Below are 18,952 nucleotides of genomic sequence, written 5' to 3' on the forward strand. Positions count from 1 at the left end.
AATAATCTCGATAGAATGTTTTCTAACTACTAAAACTTCTCGAAAAGGCAATTTATTTCAACGGTTAAAGTGTAATCGGATATCCCTGTTAAATGTATTAGATCGAAGAATAGATTATAAACTTAAGTCTTTAACTCGAATTTTCATTTCTCTTTCTTCTAAGAATGACTGAAATGGAAGAAACGAATCTGTTGACCGTATTATTATGTTTGCACTAGGAAATCATTTTATCAAAAGTACGTAGAACTTAACCACTAAGACTTCTCTTTCGCACATGTTTTTTCATGATCATACAGAGTTGGTTAGAATCATGCTGGGTCATAACAGGCATAACAGGCTTCTGTCTTTATTTGACTTGTGGCTACAATGATGTGCTGATTTATTTTCCGAAAAATTCACACGAATTTATTTTGTTATAACGGCTAATAGACCATCTATAATCATGTACTTTACAGAGTAAATCCAAATAATTCGATTCTTGATAAAAGTAGTTCATATCAGCGAACGAAAAACAAAAGTTTTCTCTTTCGTATAGTGTTAAAATTTATACTTGATTGATTTAACTTACCAGAAATTCCTTTTCAAAGTGGATGTTCAATGATTTTTTTCATTAGCCGTTGACCCAAAAACGAAAGAAATAATTTTTCAATTGCAAGAAATAATTCAATTAATGCAACTAGTTCGAGAATGCTAATTGAATTTACCTGCTTTTCGAAATTAATTAGCATGTTTTCAAAACCTTCTGTTATAGAGTACCTATAACCAGAGTGACGACAGCTGTTCGTTTGAAATGACAGCTTCCAGTTCCAAACGAGCAAACGACCTGTCAATTACAATGTAAAGCTAACGACACAAATTTTCCGCACTTCCCCCAAAATTATCGATCAGAATATCATCCGTACGATAAGGAAATTAAGACTTTACTCGATTTGAAATGCTCGAATGTTTGTTTACCATACTCTGAGCGCTCTAATTGCCCACCAAATGACTTAGATGGTGGCTACGATAGCACTTGCGTGAACACCTTATCCTTGCCACCAGGCTGCCGAAGATAGTCATAACCAAAATGAATTTGTTTGATCTTCAACTAGAAAGATTTTTAAGATAGATTATTTTAAAATTAGGTTTGAATATATCTTGCGTTTTTGGCATCGTCACTTATATGAAGAAACGAACATTTTAAGCCTAAACTCAGGCAAATTGAGTAGTGAAAATCATAAGGCAAATCTTATATGATGCATCAAAAATCATCAAAATCACCATTTCATAAGATTAATATGAAATATATACCTCTGCAATATACATCTCATATATCACTATTATCGTTTTCATACGAACAACTTATGAATTCCATACTACATGAGAGAAGTTATGTTTGTCATAGAAATTTCGCACAATGTTCCTAAAAATTTCGTATGAATTTCAAAAGGCTTTTTATTGGAATTCCAATTTTCGTGACTTCATAAGGCGTTCTTATGATTCTCATACGATATTCTTGTTGCTAAAAACCATACGAAATGATTATGAAAATCCATATATTTTTTACCTGAGTGTAGTAATTTCGAAGCTGGTAGTCAGATGCGTACAAAAATCAATAGAAATTTGTTGAATCATGAAATAATAAGACGTACACATTATAATAATTATGAACCCGTTTTGAAGATATCGTGTTATTTTTGCGAACAACACTCATCACTCCGTAACTCAAAAATCGAAAGTCGGATCATTATGAAATTCAATTACAGGCAATGAAACCAAGAGATCATTTTTTGGAAAATCGATATGAGTTCCATTGTTTTGATCACTACTTCCTGTACCGGAGAGCCGGGACCCGTTGCTAACTAGAGAAATTTATTGACATATTTTCAGTAATTTAATGCTTTTTTCATCCTCACGTTTAAAAACGTGCTTTTCCAGCCATCACTTTATAATTTCGAACCGGTAGTCGTAATGGCCGAACTAGAAATACGATAAACTATCCTGTCTCGGTTTATTACAAATTGCAAAGCAATCGACCATTATGATGTAAAAACAAAAACAGTTTCGAAACAAATTTTTTTATTGTATCTTGTATTATAACTATAATGATGTTCTACCTTTTTTAATTCATATCTGCTAACCCAGGACGGGAGAAACGTGATCTCTGCGTTCTATTAGGTGCAAAAGATCTCAACTGCTGTGTACCACCTCTAGATTTATAACTCTCCGCCAAGTTATTGTAAGTTTCTTTCCTAGGAGCAGTTACGATATCTTGACACAGTAGTTCATCTAGAGTACTATCGTTTATGTGACCATTTGTCTCCAAATACTCCAGCATTCTTTGCATATCTTGCGGAATCTCGGAATCCTTGGAGGATATTCTGCTATTAAGTTGCTGAATAACTTCTCGGCAAAATGTCTGCTTTTTCTCCAGAGGTCCTCCGACTTCGAGAACCGCTCGGAAGATTGGAACAATGTCATCTAAACGTCCTAACGCAACAAGCGCCAAAATCTACAAATATAAAAAGTAAAAGTAATTCTTTTTTCAATCTCTGCGTTAAATACTGACCTTGATTTGTCTTATGGTTACGTAGTTTGCTTGGGATAGTGAACTTGTAATTTCCAAAGCAATATCTGGTTTATTATGCTTTAGCGCCAATGCCGCAGCAAATGCAATAGCTTTCCTCATTGGTGTGTGCCCCATTGCATTCAGTTCTTTCCACAAGCTCATCGCATATTGGAACGATTCCTCGCTATTTTCCTTATAACACGCAGCAAATGTCAGTGTTACTGAGTATCGCGGGTAACGACCGCTGTCTACTTGGCGCGTTTTGATTACATCGAAAAGTTCTCGAACTTGTGAGTACTGTCCGTGCTGATATAAGAGATCACCTAAAATCTGATAGGTACTAAGCTGATCGAAAAATCCTTTGTATTTTTCATCCTTAAAGAGTTTCACGGCTAGCTCAGGATCATCGAGGAAATAAAGAGCACGCATCACCACAGGACCGAAAATGTAGTTTCCGAACCGCAGTTCTTGTCCTTGTGAGTTGTATCTAAATGGAGATAGTTATGCATTAGCATATCAAATTGAATATTTCTTAAAATCGTATGACAAGTCACATCAAATAAGACTTTCTTTAAAAGATTCCAGGTTCTACTTACTTATCAATCATATCTAGAAGTAGCTTTTTGTCTTCTGGGGTGTTCTCCACCAGATGAACAACATTCTTAAGGTCTTCTGTGAAGATCATGTTGGTGTTTGAGCCGGCCACAAACTCCCGCATTTTCCGTTTAAAATTATCTATGTTGTGCATATACTGCGTTTTAGTTTTTTCTCTGTAATTTTTGTATCCATCTAAGCCTAGCACCGAGGCCGAGTACAAATTTCTGGCAACGACGTTGGCTATGATAAAATTGTGTTGCGTTAAAAATAAGGGGTTTCAGATTATTTCGTTGACTTACTATATCCTGACTGACGAACCAAACTGGTTAAACTGTTACGAAACATTATTGTGTTTTTATGCTATTACTTATGATGCTAGTGTTATTTACTAGAAAGACAAAAATTAATTTTGCTCAGTTGAATCGCTCGTAATCGCACTTTGAAATAAGAGCATAACCTCAAACACGTGTGCTGCTTTGGATTGACAGTCGTGAAACATCGCATAGCTACTCTGAGTAAACTATATAAACATCGCATTATTTAAGTGAGTTACCATTTGTGAATCAAAATCGCAAACAAAAATCTCCTAGTTGTTCAGTATTTCCTAAATTAGTTGGGTAAATCCTTGTTCCTCAAATGCAACGAACAAACTTAGACCCGGCTTACGTCACCGATAACACAAAATCGTTTCCAACAATTTCACAGCCCAAAATAGTCGGTTTCTTCAGCGTCGACTCGAAACGAGAGTACATACCGTCGGCCAAAAATCTCAAATATTTGAATTTACCGACACCGGCTTCGGGTAGACCTTTGCAGATAGATCTCAACAAAGGTTTTCAAATTCGTAAACCGAAACCGGACAGTGCCAAACAGGAAAAATTAGACCATTTACTAAAGTTTATTATTGAAAATCAGATGAACTTGCGAGAAAGTGGGCCTGATGCAGAGCACACAACTCGACTCAACTGTGATTTCGTGTGCTTCCGGGGCTTGCTGAGAATGCTGATGTGCACCCCATACGAACGCAAAACCCCGTGGATAGTTTTGGCCAGCCGCTACAAAGGAACCATTTATTTGTGTGCTGAAGATACACCGGAGAAGCTTCAAGAGGAAGCAACACTGACTGAGCAGCAGAAACGATTCTGTTATTATGGATTCAAGTTTGAACAACACGTCCTGACTGGTATTCAGCACATATCTTCGTTTTGTCTTTTGTAAACAATCCCAATTTTCAGACGAACCTAACAGTAAGCCAGATACAAACTCTCCTGTAATTGAATCCGAGGAGTTTTGCGCCATGTTTCGTACCACGCTTGAGAAAAATCGAATTTTGTATGGTGCTGAAATGGATGGGATTGTCGCAGACAAGCCAGTTGATAAAAATTTTCTTGACGCAGATCATCTTGCACGACTTGAATTCATCGAAGTGAAAGTAAAACGAAACGAAACGAACCCACGACAAGTAGAGAACTTTTTTAGGTTTAAAACTAGGAATTGGTGGTGCCAGAGCTTTCTGGTTAACATTCAACGAATATTCGTGGGTCTGAGAGATGATCTCGGCATGGTCAATGAAATCAAAGAAATGAGCTTAAAAGAAATCGACCGATCATCCCGACGATACTGGTCGGCTTCGATTTGTACTGCTTTTTGCTCTCATTTTCTTGATACGGTTCAAAGAATAATGCTAAACGTTGATTGTCCGAATACGGTCTATCGTTTCGAATATGATTCCAGAAGGTGTAGGAATGTTGTGTATTTTGTTCAAAAAGAACCAAATAACGATTCCTTCCTTCCAAATTGGTACTGTTCCGTGATATAAGAGGCTTTATTATTAAGGTATTTTTTAAGCCAGGGAGTTGGGAACAATAAAAATGCATTTCATTGTACACATTTGCTGTTTTACGATCAGTTCTTTATTAGTTTGCTTGCTTGGGCTGCATGAATGTGTAATTAAAGTGTAATAATCCATTTATTATTTTGCTCGAAAAGATTACTAGTAAAGGTAATTTACAATTGGGCGCCTCGAATGAAAAGTCTGTACATGTTACGACTACCTACTCTTTCACACATTGTAGTAGTGAGATAAAAGATCCGTTTGATTAGAATTAATTGCATGAATGAAACGTACGCTAATATCTTCGACTTGGATTAAAATAATGTTGATAACATGTTTCACCCAGTTAGTTTTTCGGCTACACTATAGTACAACTGATTTATTTTATCTCTTTTTGTTCATTATAAATATCTTAAGCTATGATCTTCTTTTTTTTGCTTTTGTTTTTGTAATAATTCATTTAATGATTTAACTCACTAATTTCACTAGTATAACAACAATATTTTTGATTTTTTCCTTAATGTTCCTTGTATTCTTACTATGATACATGAATCCCAAATATGTAAAAATAAACAACTACAACAAAAAAGTACCTTTATTTCAGCCAATTGTTCTTTTCGTCCACTACATTGATTTCTCTTGTAAAACTCGTTGATATCTGTGAAAGAAATAGAATACTTTCATTAGCTTGAGTGACTAGGTCACATACGGGGAGTTCTTATGGTGATCGGAAATAATGCCTCTTAGTCTATTAGGCATTAGTTTACATATGTTGTGCGTAGCTCCATGGATATAATAATAAAAAATTCCAAATGCATATTTTAGGTCGTATGTAACGAACTGTACAAGGATTTTATTGTGAAGGAACACGTAAACTAAATTCGACATGCTTTGTCTAAAAAGCTGAACTCCTCAAAGTCCAACGAACTAAAGATAGATTGACGTTGAAGAGGAAGTGACGACACAGTTTTCGCCAAAAACAAATACTGCATCGCAATGGACGACGAAACGTATTCGAAGTTTGACTACAAAGAATCTACACTGTTGGTGAAGATGATGGTGTTGACAATAAGATCGCCTCAGTTTTCACTGAATATTTCGGCAATTGTTGTCTTGAGGTAAATTTACGAAGTGCCTTACGCAATACATATATCAATGAATGCAGATATTCGCCCTTATTCTGAATAACGACGTATTGATTTTTCGATCGAATGTGGTTCGATCGAATCATAGCTACCTTTGATTTTGCTAGCGTTATTGGGAATACGAATGAAATACGAGCGAAAAAACGATACGACGTTATTCAGAATAAGGGCGATTGACACGAATCAATAATCGTCCTGAAATTGTTCTATTGATCGAGAGTTCAATTAAGATAGGACAAGAACATCTAAGAACGGTGCTAACCAGTCTGTAAACTGAAAATCTTTCACGAATTGTTGATAGACAATGTTGAGAAATCATGTAAGAATGAAAGTTGATATAAATAAAAAGGCGGGTGATTAATTTCAGAGACATAACCGGAATGTCGTGAATACGAATAGCATTGGATTGATGAAGCTGAAACTGTGTCCCTATAAAGCACGATATCAACTCCGGCAAACGACAAAGGTTAAAATTGGGGTTAAATAAAAGACATGCAATAATAATAAGTCAAATATCAAATCAGAAATTTTGTTTTCTATACAGGGTCCGGCACTCGAAGTGTAACCAATTAAAAAGGCCATAAATTCAGTTTGGAAAATTACTTTTACTTAATTCAAAGTACAAAATGTGTAAAAATAATACAAAATTCAGAATCAATTCACTTTTGCTCGATATGACCACCTTTTGCCTTGACTTGATGACTTGAGAGAGCGAAGGAGTTGCTTCGTTTTGCTGAAAGCGGTCAATTTCCGAACATTGTATTTTCTGACGAGAAAAATTTTCCAATTGAGCAATTCGTAAACTCTCAAAACGATAGGGTTTACTTGACCGACCGTTCATACGAGAATTTGAGTCATCGATTGGCCACCAGGAGGCAGCACCCGCAACACATAATGGTTTGGGCCGCTGTAACCGCAGATGGGCGTTCTCCAATCGTTTTCATCGAGCCTGGCGTCAAGGTAAATGCGACATACTATCGGGAAAGTATTCTGGAGGTTGCTTTGAAGCCGTGGGCAGACAAACATTTCGGTGGCAGACCATGGACGTTTCAGCAGGACTCGGCACCGTCTCACAAAGCTCGAGTGAACCAAGAATGGCTGAAAAACAACGTTCCGAACTTCATCACGTCCACACAATGGCTCTCGAATTCACCAGATGCGAATCCAATGGATTATTCTCTTTGGGCCATTTTGGAGAGCAAAGTCCGAACTAAAAGATACACCAGTCTCGAGGCGCTGAAAAAAGTTATTGTCAGCGAGTGGGCCAAAATACCTGCAAGTCACATTCGGCCAAACGAAGCAACTCCTTCGCTCTCTCAAGTCATCAAGTCAAGGCAAAAGGTGGTCATATCGAGCAAAAGTGAATTGATTCTGAATTTTGTATTATTTTTACACATTTTGTACTTTGAATTAAGTAAAAGTAATTTTCCAAACTGAATTTATGGCCTTTTTAATTGGTTACACTTCGAGTGCCGGACCCTGTATATGGGTGCAAATTAGAAATTTAAGGGTAAAAACCAGTAGAAATGTGGTCAGCTTTTGAACAATTACTGCTCAGTCAGTTTAGTTTCAATCAGTAATATTATTTCACCAAATGTTCATGGCCATAAATGAAATGTTGATTAATAGCTAGCAGTGTTCTATTTTGTCTGCTAAAAATCTCCGGTATACCGAATTTTCGTAACGTAGACGAACTCGATTAACATTTTAACTAACAAAATCGACCACATAAAACTTACATTCAAATCAGTCTCAATACAAATTTGTTATACAATGAAAACGAAAAACAAACTAGTGAGTACATAGTTTTGCTGTCAGGACTATGGAACTTCGAGTAGTTTTTCCAACAAATAAAAAAATGATTCTGTGAGTTGAGCAAGTTTTCACAAGCAAGTTTTCAGCAAGTTTGGCAAACCCGGTGCAAATTTAATTATTTTTTACGCTATTTCAATGACAGGATATTTTTATAAATACGTTACACGTTTGCAATCTACAAGGCTTTTCTATAGAGAAAGGCAAAAGTATGTAGTACTGGATCTGTGTTAGTTTCCATCCAGTGATTTTCCTGAGTTTGGATTAGTGTTAGTATTTCCATCCAGTGATTTTCCTTATCCTTATTCCTTATATCACATTTTGGTGGGGAAAGGGTTCCAGTCAGCTTTACAGCCCTGTCCAAAATGTGTTTCCCTCCCCGTTAGTTTGTATCAGGCCGAATTAGCGCCTGCGCGCCATACAAACGCCTCTTTCAATATGAGGAAAATATATTAATACCCAACAGTTTTTATTATTTATTTATGTTGGTTTTCTTACCTTTGGTCATAGTTTATATTTTGTTTTACCTTAATTCCAGTGGTTCTATTCAATATATTTGTTGCCAAATCTTCAAGATATGGATGTGGACGAAATGTGGTTTCAATAGGGTGGTCCCACTTGTTATACTGTGGCCGAAACAATCGACTTATGGGAAGAATATTTCAACGACAACATTATTTTCAGAAATGGACCGGTAAGTTGGCCTCCACGTTCGTGTGTTTTGACGCCATTCGATTATTTTTCGTGAGAATACGTGAAGTCATTGATTTATGTGGATAAACCAGCAACGATTGATGCTTTGAACCAATATACAACGTTCCATTGCTGAAATACGCCCTATAATGTTGAAAAAGTGGTCGAAAATTGGACCTCCAGAATGACCTTTGTGAAAAATAGTCGTGGCAATATGCCTGGAAGCATATTCGAATGCATTCGATCATAACAACGCTCTACCACAATCATTTCTGGTCATTAGTAAACAAAATGTAGAAGCTTAACTGGAAAGTTTAACCATATCCACCAGAAAGTTCCGACTTTTAACGGTACAATATTTGATTCAGATTTTCGTTAATAAGAATCCGAAGATTTTTGAGCGAGGAATTTTGCAGATTCCAGAAATATGGACACAGGCGATCGAACATAACGAAGGATATAACATGGATTTTTTTTATTCTGTATGATAATAAATCTACAATTAAACGAGAATCCAAATTAAATTAATTGGGTTTTTTTAATGGAGCGACGTCCTTCTAATTGTACTACTCATCCCGCAGACGCTGACGGCCCCGTACTACTAAATTGTTCAACGTTTTCGACATTCACATTGTTAAAGTGGAGGATACTTTCACGGCTTTACCTCTATGCCGAAACCAGCTCAACATACATGACCATCGACACAATTTATTAACTTACCTTTCACTCGCCCAACGCAGTATCCTACTATTCTGACCATTTTCCATTCTGGTAGGATATCTATTCCGTTTCCCCGTTCGTTCAATATTCTACTGTACTGCTTGGGTAGCAGCTGCAGCCGCTGCCGGATCCGGATGCAGCGTTTCATCGTTCGTTTGATTCGCTTGGTAATCCTGCGCATTACCTGGTAGAGGTTCAACGTCTGCTGCTGCCGCTACGACGGGAGTTGCGGCTGCAGCCGCTGCTGCTGCTGCTGCTGCTGCCGCAGCTTCCGAACGTTTTTTGCGCTGATGGTCATAGTTGACCAACCGTTGGCCCACCAAATATTTGTCATTTTTGATTGCCACATACAGTTTCTTAAACTGACGGATTTGCAAGATTACGATCACAACGATGAACGCAACCAGCAAGAAGAAAGGGTAAATCTGGCGGGCAATCAGTATCCTCGTTACTTGATTGGTGAAGAAAAGCGGTAGAATCGAATGTGCGATTACGTAAGGAACGGCTAAAGCGAGACCAAAACAGGTGATGACTGGAGCACCCAACTCTCGAATGATGAACCTGAGGTTAATATCATGAAAACCATCGCGATAGACTTGCTCGATGGCTCGTTTGAGTGCCCAATCCGGACCCATCAAGGTGAGTGCACAAGCGATTTTGGTGTATAGCACTCCCAGAGCCCAATCTTGCCACAGAAACAGAACCGGAGTCTGTTCCAATGGAACTCGCAATGGCACAACCACAACTAGTTCCAGCAGAAGTCCAAACATCAGCGGTATAACTCCCAGCATAAGTACGAAAATCATTGCAGCCAAAGCGTAAGACGTGGCAACAGAAATCCAGTGTTTCACTCGTTCCATCACGACATTTCGCCCTTGAGGGAAAAGGTTCACAGCAACGGCAATTCCACGTGATATGATCCAACAAAGGTACGTTCCCATCGCAGCCGTGTATAACTCGTGAGGTCTCGGGGGCGTTTCCGTCCCAGTTGCAATAGCATTTGGTGGTGGTGTAATTTGTGAACCCATTGACCACAGGGCCATTCCATGACGTCCGATCCAAACTGGAACGGTGAGGGTAATCAACGATCCGATTACCAGACTTATACACATCAACACCAGCAATCCAACTAAACGAATGACAAAGAACGCTGGCCGATCGTACGGTTGAAAGCCAACGGGAACATCCCGCTGCATAATCGCCTGATGAGCAGCAGCCAAACCTACTCCCAGTTCGGCTGGCTGTCTTGGCGGAATTTCATCCTCATTAGGGCGAGGTTCTGTTCCGAGGAGGTAACTTTTTATTCCTAAAATGCGGGCTACCACATTGCACCAGATCCGTACCAATCCCTTGAGCCAAATACGAGTGTGTGACTGCTCGAAAAAGCCGGGTAGGATTATCTAGTAGGGAATTGGAAAATCTTCAGTTGAATCAATCAAAATTAAATTTATTTTGTCAAGGTAGGTACCTGAAGCAACAGCAGTTGCAGGCTCAACTCGTTGACCTCCGAATCGCCCGACAGTGTATACGGTAGGAACATTGGCCAGATCGATTTGAGAATCTGAATTGGTGCCCACAGCATCAACAGAACGGCCGAACCGAAGATGATGGCCGAAGCAATAAGTCGCCTCGCATGGCGAAGAATTGAAAGATGAATCATTTCCTGGAAAGTAATCATTGTATTATAATTATTTTTAAGTTGATGAAGAGATTTTCTAACCTGTATGGGACTGAAATCGGGATCATTCAGGTTACGTAAAAACCACAGCACTCCAGGTCGCAGTACCTCTCGCAGTAACACGATAAATGATGCGAAATAGTACACGTACACCATTCCGAACATCCAGTGAATGAAAAGCGATGTTCCTGGGGCTGCTTTGAAGCTGGCCTTCCGATCCTTGAGCGTGGCGTCGAACATGGGAAGCGAACAAATGTCTAGCCACCATCCGCACACCAGTGGAAGCACTCCGATTTCCACAACCGACAAAAGCGACACTTTCACCACAATATAGCATAACCCTAGGATTCTTCGTTGACGACGCCAATGCAAAAACCTAGCGATGGCGTGCAGCTTAACCAGTGTTATTCCAATGACACAATATCCTAACAAAGTGGTTAGCAGTCCGTGAAAGTGCAGAAGCGGTTTGCCGGGGGTTATAATTCCCAAGAAAGAAATCAGAAAGTTTCCAATCGAGTACGGACAGAAAGCGAAGACAAAGATGAACAATGTGTTCAATGAAACAACCCAGAATACGTGCTCCAAGAAAACCATTGACCCATCCAGACCCAGTAATCTTTCCCATGTTAGCTCTTCTGCCGCTCGTTCCCATTCCATCGGATTCCAGTTGGCTTCATCGGCTGCTGCTTCGGCAGGTTCGTTTACTGCTTCCGGTTCACCTTCACCATCGCCCTGTGGTGGTGGTGGTTCTGCTGGATCGATGGGAATATTATCTGCCGGAATTTCCGGGTGTCGTGCAGCTGGCGCAGGAGCAATAGGAGCTTGAACTGGAATCGCTACTGGTGGAGGTGGCGGTGGAGGAAGGGGCTCAACAGGTTCACCAGCTACGGCCTCATCCTGTGGTAATCCCTAAGAGAAAATATAGCATAGATTTGGGAAAAAAACATTATTTTGATTAAGCGAGTCGCAATAAATATTTCAATATTTGTCCTTAAAAACATCATTCATGACAGCAAAACTTACCCGATTCAGAAACTCGATCAAGTTGTTGTCCAAAAAATTGTTATTATTGTTGTTGTTGTGTTCCTCTTCGTTATTATTATCATCATTGTTGTTGTTGTTATTATTATCCTCCTGTCCATTCTCGACCGGATTAGGTTGTTCTTCGTTTGCGTTTGCTTCCGCTTGAACTGCGGGTGGGTCGTCTCGCTCCAGCCAATCTGGCCCTCCACCATGTATGATCTGTTCCCTCAGCCACACCAAGCCAACGAAGGTGAACAGCGTACAGGTTGCCACAAAACATCCTCGAAAGACATCGATTGCGATATTCTCGGTCGAAAATATATCGCCAGGCAAGGTCAGTAACATTTCGATCGAACCGGAAAACAGGAAGCGATAAGTTCGATACGCTGTGAGCGGAACTATTCCAAGCCACGCGACAGCCACCATACTGTAGTGAATCCAATACTTCACTGCGGTTCCGACCGAACTTAACAGTCCCCCGGCGACATACTTCAGGGGTAGCACCCGTGGCATATCCGGGGAATAGATTGGCGTGAATGAAAATCGATGACCGCACAGTTCGCAGTATTCTTTGCGCGAATATCGCATCCACTGCATTAAACAATCCTGATGGATCCATTTGATGCTTCCAGTGCATATGCAGGGATGGAACAGTGGTCGATCCGACTGCGCTTCGCAGCGGCAGACGCGACAAATGTCACCCTCCATATTTGTTCCGCAGCAGCAGCTGTGTTTTTGTTACAATTATGCACTGTCAAATATTGTTTACGCAATGGCCTGCTTGGGTTTTCGTTTCTCAATGCTCTGGACGAGCAAAACAGGTTGTGACATTCTCCTCTCTCCAGTCAAGAAGTTGATTCAGTTTTTGGTTCAATCGAAGAAGTTCAATCAAAACAATTACCGCTTGCTATCCCGCTCTGGCGAACTCTACGCACCCACGTACGATGTGTGGCTCGTGTGACGAGCGTGACCACTTTTCTCTCACTACACCACTGTCCTTGGTGTAGAAAATCGTCTTCTTGTCGATCAGAGATACCTAGAAAAACAACCGTTTTCCTTAATTTAGCACACGCGAAAACTGCCAATTTTACTATCACTTTTACAAACAGATACCGAGCACAATGTTAGTTATGGTTTTGAGCTATTTTGAACAGTTTTACAACGTTTATTAGGATAATTTTTTGCAAAGAATCGAAAATTTTACCTAGTCGAACGAATAATACAGTCGAAATATAGGCTTCTTCGTCTTCTTTTTCTGTCTTCTCCAGTGAACATCAAAAGTGACGTTTAAAGTTTTAATGGTGTAGGCTCCCGGGAAAAGAAATAAAATCACACCCTGATTTTATAGATAATAACAAACAGGGATGCCAGGACTGCAGACCTGGCTGCGAATCTGCAAATTTCTTATGTATCACTCAGGCAACAAAATATCTGGAATTTCATAATGATTTCGTACACGGAACCGCAAATCAACCTAATTTTAAGTACATTCCACCCAATTTGGGGGTTTCGTTCAATAACCTAATTTTAGGTAAAGTGGCTCTAGGTAGTTTTCGTAAGACACGTGCAAAAAAATACTCAAAGATGAGTTATATTTACTCTATAGTTGATTCATATTGACTCAATTTCAAGTTAATACGGTTTACTTAATTTTAGCTTATTGAACGAAACTCTCGCTGTTGGGTGGTTTTGCTCTTTGTATTTTGACAACAATTGAAGGAGCGAATGAAAGGAAGTACTCAAAATTAAGTAAAAAGAAGTCAAATAATAGGTAGTTTTTATTTTCCGTGTATGGTTTCTAGTCACAAGAATATCGTATTCCCATTAAAAGCCTTATGAAATTCATACGAAATTTTTAGGAACATTGTGCGAAATTTCTTTGACAAACATAACTTCTCTCATACACTTAAAACCATTACGCTAGCTGTTGCCGAGATTCAGCACGACAGCTGTCATTTATTGCCGCGTTACATTTTCGCTTTGCATTGCGCGATTATTTTCTGATGGAATTCTCGAGTGAAAAAATGGATAATCTTCGAAGAAACGTGGAACCACTTGCAAGTAAAAATATTGAATAAATATAGTGACATTTTTCGCTTTATAAAAAGCGACTTTATCAGATTACATTATAAGGGAAAAACACCCAACACGGGGCTCAAAGAGTCCTCGAGACAAAACTTTGGGGGATATGCGAAAAAATAACCCAATGCATGGACAAATCCAATAGATCAAAGTAAGTTTATTTTTTGAACAATACCGTATATGCATCATTAAATATTGAAAATTTTTGCATATTTTTTTTAATTTTCATATTTCCAGCTCGACTCAAGGTGGCCGCATCCGGAAACGCCGCTTCTGATTATGCTACATGTTTAAGGTAGAGGCTTTAAGCACTACTGGCAACAAATTTGTAAGCCTCCTTTCAGTGTTAATAAAATGAATTTTTGATCCTGAATGGTGTGTTTATAATGTTTAGAAATTACAAACAAAATTAATTGACTAGATTTTTAATTACTGATGATTCGGTAATTTGTTTTTTTTTCATTTTTTCGTTTTATTGGATTGCCGAATATTCAGCGAACGTTTCACTGAGCAAACAGTAAATCTTATGGTGGCGATTTCGGCAATATTTGACGTTTGTCAAATTTGAGGGTGCCGAGACGCTCAGTTATTTTATTTTTGCCGAGATGATTGCTGATTACTCGGCTGTGCGAATCTCGGAATTTTTTTGCCGAGACTCAGCTAAAAAATTTAAGTGTGTATACTGTGGAATTTATAAGTTGTTCGTATGAAAACTATAATAGTGATAGATGAGATATATATTGCAGAGGTATATTTTTGATATTAATCTTATGAAATGGTGATTTTTGATGCATAATAAGACCTTATGATTTAGCTACTCAAATTACCTGAGTGTATGGACTCTCAGCGGTAACCAACCCATACACAACCTGACAGAAATGAGCTTGTTTCATATGTGTTCCACTGAATTCAGGACGGCGCCAGTGTACCTAAACAATACGAGTGCGATGAATTACGAAACAAAAAGTTTACAAGAGAAACCAGTACTTCATTACGTTATTTACGGTTACTGTGTATGGGTCCAGCAATATATTTAAAAGGAGCGTAATTCTCATTTTGAACTCCTTCACGCAAGAACTCCTGAATGAAATGAAAATATTGCGAATTTTTCTAACAGCGCTGCATAGCAACAAACTCATCCATAACACCCGTCATAAATCGACAAACATGCGTATTTTGTAATTTTTCTCTTTTAATTCACTTTGCCCAACGTTTTCTAAAAAGATAACTATTAATAGTAATTGATAGAGTTAGAAATGAAATGTTTTTTGAAATTTTGTGTGTGACTAAAGAGTACCTAACGTATTTAGTCGTATCAATGAACACGTAAAGAATTAGTAGCCATTTGTAGGAGTATTTGTTATCATTGGATGATCTCCTAACGACTCGGATAAAGATAAGGGTTGGCGGTAACAAGAATAGGGCGTTCAAGCAAGTGCTTTCGTAGCTCAGCGTTGCCAGGTCATTTTTCCAAAAATCTGTATTCAGCGCCAAAATCTATCTATACCATATCGGTATCAGTAGAGTGCCTTAAACCAGAGTGACGACAGCTGTTCGTTTGGAATGACAGCTTTGTTCCAAACGAGCAAACGACCTGTCAAATACAATACAAAGATAACGAAACTGTCATCATCTCGCTTTAACCGTTTTGAGTTGTTTCCAGCATTACGGATGAGATGTCGTCACTCTGGTTATAGGCATTCTGATACCTAGAGTCCCGTAAGGGGCTGTCCATAAAAGACGTCATGCCGCAAGGGGGAGGGGGGTGTTTCATAAAACGTGACCTTTTGTGACAGGGGGAAGAGGGGGAGGTTTTTGGAATGTGTTGTCCAATATTTTCAATGAGCGCATTTTTTAAATACCTAATGTAATATTTACCCTATTTCCTGAAAAAATTTCCACAATAAACGTTTACATTCTATAGGAAAACGTGTATTTGTTGATGTAAAAGCTTCTTCTTGTAAATTTGGAAATGAATGATGCAGGAAATCATTTCTGTTGTGATCAGCAAAAGTGCACGGAGGAGCGAGTAAATTAGCGAAATTATTAAATTTTGCCTAATATGAGTAAAAAAAATGCCTTCAAACGGTTTAACTTAAGTTATGCAATGACAACTTTTTCAGTAATTTGATTTTCTAGCATTGATAATAGTATATCATAAGAATTTCTCTTATCTGATTCTGATGCAGTTTATTCAATTGTACTCCATTTGAAAAAGGGCGGGAGATCAACGATTTCAGACGTAGATCATGCCATGTCTTATCTTGATCATATGTGATTTTCCGCCACCAACATCAAAGCTTATCGAATCATCCAATGATTGAACTTACATAAATCAAGAATCATTTTAGCTCAAAATCACTACCCATTGTGTTACGGAAGATCAGTCACAGACTAACAGACAGGACACTCAAATTAAATTCTTCAATCATTTTAACGGTCTTTTCGAATATTCCTTTAGTTGGGACAGTACACGTATATGTCATGATGTCGCCACGTTACCCTATCAAAAACATCCTGTCTGTCATCTAGACTGTGTTTATTTTTTCATTTACCAACAGAGTTGCCATTTATACAGAATTACCTGTAATGTATTGATTCGTATACGTCCATGCGAATTTCATGCAGGATACAGATTTAATACATATTGCCAAAACTATATATATATATATATATAATTGTGCCACTTCTCATCCTCCAACGCAATACAAAATCGAACCCGTTTTGTTACAATATTTACTTGCTTCTGGTCTACCGCCACTTAATTTCGGATGAAAATTACCAACACAATAAAAAATAATCTAGATGAGCAACATTGAGAAAAATAAATGGTTTCCTTCCAACATCGCTAAAAAAGTTAAATATGTTATCAACGTAATCCAATAACTTATTGTGATGATTCATTTTCAAATATTATGATGAAATCAGGCATCCCTGCAAGCAGCTGATCGGTGTTGACAAACGAGGGGAAACCAACTAGTAAAAAAACTTTCACATAACACAAGGGGTGTACCGATAGTAAATAGTTCGCGCAGTACAATATAGGTGGAACTAGTGCATCACGAAAAATTATTTTTATAAAAATTTACTCATACTGTCATGTCTGTTAGTCTGTGGATCAGTACCGATATTGATCAATGTGATTTAAAATTCACTGATCAACTGATCATGAAAAGATTCTCCGGCAGTGATCTCGTCACAGACTAACAGACAGGACACTCAAATTAGATTCTTCAATCATTTTAACGGTCATTTCGAATATTCCTTTATTTGGGACAGTACTCACATGTGTCATGATGGCGCCACGTTACCCTATCAAAAACATCCTGTCTGTCATCTATACTGTGTTTATTTTTGTCATTTACCAACAGAGTTGCCATTCATGCAGAATTACCTGTAATGTATTGATTTGTATACGTCCATGCGAATTTCATGCAGGATACAGATTTAATACATATTGCCAAAACTATATACAGAATTATGCCTACTTCTCATCCTCCAACGCAATACAAAATCGAACCCGTTTTGTTACAATATTCACTCGCTTCTGGTCTGTCGCCACTTAATTTCGGGTGAAAACTACCAACTACATTAAAAAATTGTCTAGATGAACAACGTTGAGTCAAATAAATGGTTACCTTCCAACATCGCGAAAAAGTTAAATATATTATCAACGTAATCCAATAATTTATTGTGACGATTCATTTTCAAAAATTTTGATGAAATCAGGCATCCCTGCAAGCAGCTGATCGGTGTTGACAAACGAGGGGAAACCAACTAGTAAAAAAACTTTTACGTAACACAAGGGGTGTACCGATAGTAAATAGTTCGCGCAGTACAATATAGGTGGAACTAGTACATTACGAAAAATTATTTTTATAAGAATTTACTCATACTGTCATGTCTGTTAGTCTGTGATCTCGTTTTGTTGAGGTTTTGGACTTTATTTTCTCAGCCCTGTATGCTACACTAAGGAAATATTATTCTTTACCTAAAACAATTATATATCTGTGTACCACTAGCACAGACTAACAGACAGGACACTCAAATTAGATTCTTCAATCATCTTAACGGTCATTTCGAATATTCCTTTATTTGGGACAGTACTCACATGTGTCATGATGGCGCCACGTTACCCTATCAAAAACATCATGCCTGTCATCTAGACTGTGTTTATTTTTTTCATTTACCAACAGAGTTGCCGTTCATACAGAATTACCTGTAATGTATTGATTTGTATACGTCCATGCGAATTTCATGCAGGATTCTGATTCAATACATATTGCCAAAACTATATACATAATTGTGCCTACTTCTCATCCTCCAACGCAATACAAAATCGAACCCGTTTTGTTACAATATTTACTTGCTTCTGGTCTGCCACCACTTAATTTCGAGTGAAAACTACCACCACAATAAACCAACTAGTAAAAAAACTTTTACATAACACAAGGGGTGTACAGATAGTAAATAGTTCGCGCAGTTCAATATAGGTGGAACTAGTGCATCACAAAAAAATATTTTCATAAGAATTTACTCATACTGTCATGTCTGTTAGTCTGTGCCACTAGGATTAGCTGGGATGGTTCCGATTTATTTGGAATTTTATAGTAATCTGTCGCGAATTATATCAATGAAATTCTGACCCTCTGGTTTTGCAATGAAAACTAAAAAATAACCTAAAAAAAAAGAAACTACTTTTTCTCAGCGATTTATGTTAATCTGCTATCATTTTTTCCATTTCACGTTGAAATACGAGTGAGGGTGGCTGTAACAAAATTAATAAATCTAAATTTTACTGAACTAATAGAATAGACATA

At 38.1% G+C, this 18,952-nt stretch overlaps 3 protein-coding genes across 5 annotated transcripts; 1 reads left to right on the forward strand and 2 right to left on the reverse strand.

Annotated features, from left to right (window-relative positions):
- Window positions 1–2,041: 2,041 nt before the first annotated feature.
- On the reverse strand, window positions 2,042–3,708 carry LOC131439521 (pentatricopeptide repeat-containing protein 2, mitochondrial-like). Of its 2 annotated transcripts, XM_058610651.1 has the most exons (5): window positions 3,603–3,708; window positions 3,445–3,533; window positions 3,145–3,385; window positions 2,549–3,035; window positions 2,042–2,491 (listed from the first exon to the last, which is right to left on the reverse strand). In XM_058610651.1, exons 2-5 carry the CDS (start codon window positions 3,488–3,490, stop codon window positions 2,102–2,104), a joined length of 1,164 nt encoding a protein of 387 aa, XP_058466634.1. In that variant the 5' UTR covers window positions 3,491–3,533; window positions 3,603–3,708; the 3' UTR covers window positions 2,042–2,101. The 2 variants fall into 2 exon arrangements, with proteins under 2 accessions (XP_058466634.1, XP_058466633.1); XM_058610650.1 differs by lacking the exon at window positions 3,603–3,708 and having other exon boundaries at window positions 3,445–3,596.
- A 73-nt stretch (window positions 3,709–3,781) lies between these two features.
- Window positions 3,782–5,035, forward strand: LOC131439522 (decapping nuclease DXO homolog). The gene is made up of 2 exons (XM_058610652.1): window positions 3,782–4,328; window positions 4,381–5,035. The coding sequence occupies exons 1-2, from the start codon at window positions 3,782–3,784 to the stop codon at window positions 4,962–4,964; spliced, it is 1,131 nt and encodes a 376-aa protein (XP_058466635.1). The 3' UTR covers window positions 4,965–5,035.
- LOC131439516 (E3 ubiquitin-protein ligase MARCHF6) lies at window positions 5,036–13,359 on the reverse strand. 2 transcript variants are annotated; one of them, XM_058610643.1, is made up of 6 exons: window positions 13,255–13,359; window positions 12,051–13,086; window positions 11,070–11,936; window positions 10,818–11,012; window positions 9,350–10,749; window positions 5,036–5,637 (listed from the first exon to the last, which is right to left on the reverse strand). In XM_058610643.1, exons 2-5 carry the CDS (start codon window positions 12,756–12,758, stop codon window positions 9,439–9,441), a joined length of 3,081 nt encoding a protein of 1,026 aa, XP_058466626.1. In that variant the 5' UTR covers window positions 12,759–13,086; window positions 13,255–13,359; the 3' UTR covers window positions 5,036–5,637; window positions 9,350–9,438. The 2 variants fall into 2 exon arrangements, with proteins under 2 accessions (XP_058466626.1, XP_058466625.1); XM_058610642.1 differs by having other exon boundaries at window positions 12,051–13,286.
- Between the last annotated feature and the right edge of the window lie 5,593 nt (window positions 13,360–18,952).

The sequence above is a fragment of the Malaya genurostris genome, chromosome 3 (genome assembly GCF_030247185.1).
Source record: "Malaya genurostris strain Urasoe2022 chromosome 3, Malgen_1.1, whole genome shotgun sequence".
Lineage (NCBI taxonomy): Eukaryota > Metazoa > Arthropoda > Insecta > Diptera > Culicidae > Malaya > Malaya genurostris.

Excerpts from the sequence above, each read along its gene's own strand:
- LOC131439521 (XM_058610651.1), bottom strand. The coding sequence starts at position 3,490 with ATGTTTCGTAACAGTTTAACCAGTTTGGTTCGTCAGTCAGGATATA. Across the intron at positions 3,386-3,444 it reads GGTTCGTCAGTCAGGATATA|CCAACGTCGTTGCCAGAAAT; the intron begins GTAAGTCAACGA and ends ATTTTATCATAG. Across the intron at positions 2,492-2,548 it reads TAACCATAAGACAAATCAAG|ATTTTGGCGCTTGTTGCGTT; the intron begins GTCAGTATTTAA and ends TTATATTTGTAG.
- LOC131439522 (XM_058610652.1), top strand. The coding sequence starts at position 3,782 with ATGCAACGAACAAACTTAGACCCGGCTTACGTCACCGATAACACAAAA. Across the intron at positions 4,329-4,380 it reads TGAACAACACGTCCTGACTG|ACGAACCTAACAGTAAGCCA; the intron begins GTATTCAGCACA and ends CCCAATTTTCAG.
- LOC131439516 (XM_058610643.1), bottom strand. The coding sequence starts at position 12,758 with ATGGAGGGTGACATTTGTCGCGTCTGCCGCTGCGAAGCGCAGTCGGAT. Across the intron at positions 11,937-12,050 it reads TGATCGAGTTTCTGAATCGG|GGATTACCACAGGATGAGGC; the intron begins GTAAGTTTTGCT and ends ATTTTCTCTTAG. Across the intron at positions 10,750-10,817 it reads TGCAACTGCTGTTGCTTCAG|ATAATCCTACCCGGCTTTTT; the intron begins GTACCTACCTTG and ends ATTCCCTACTAG.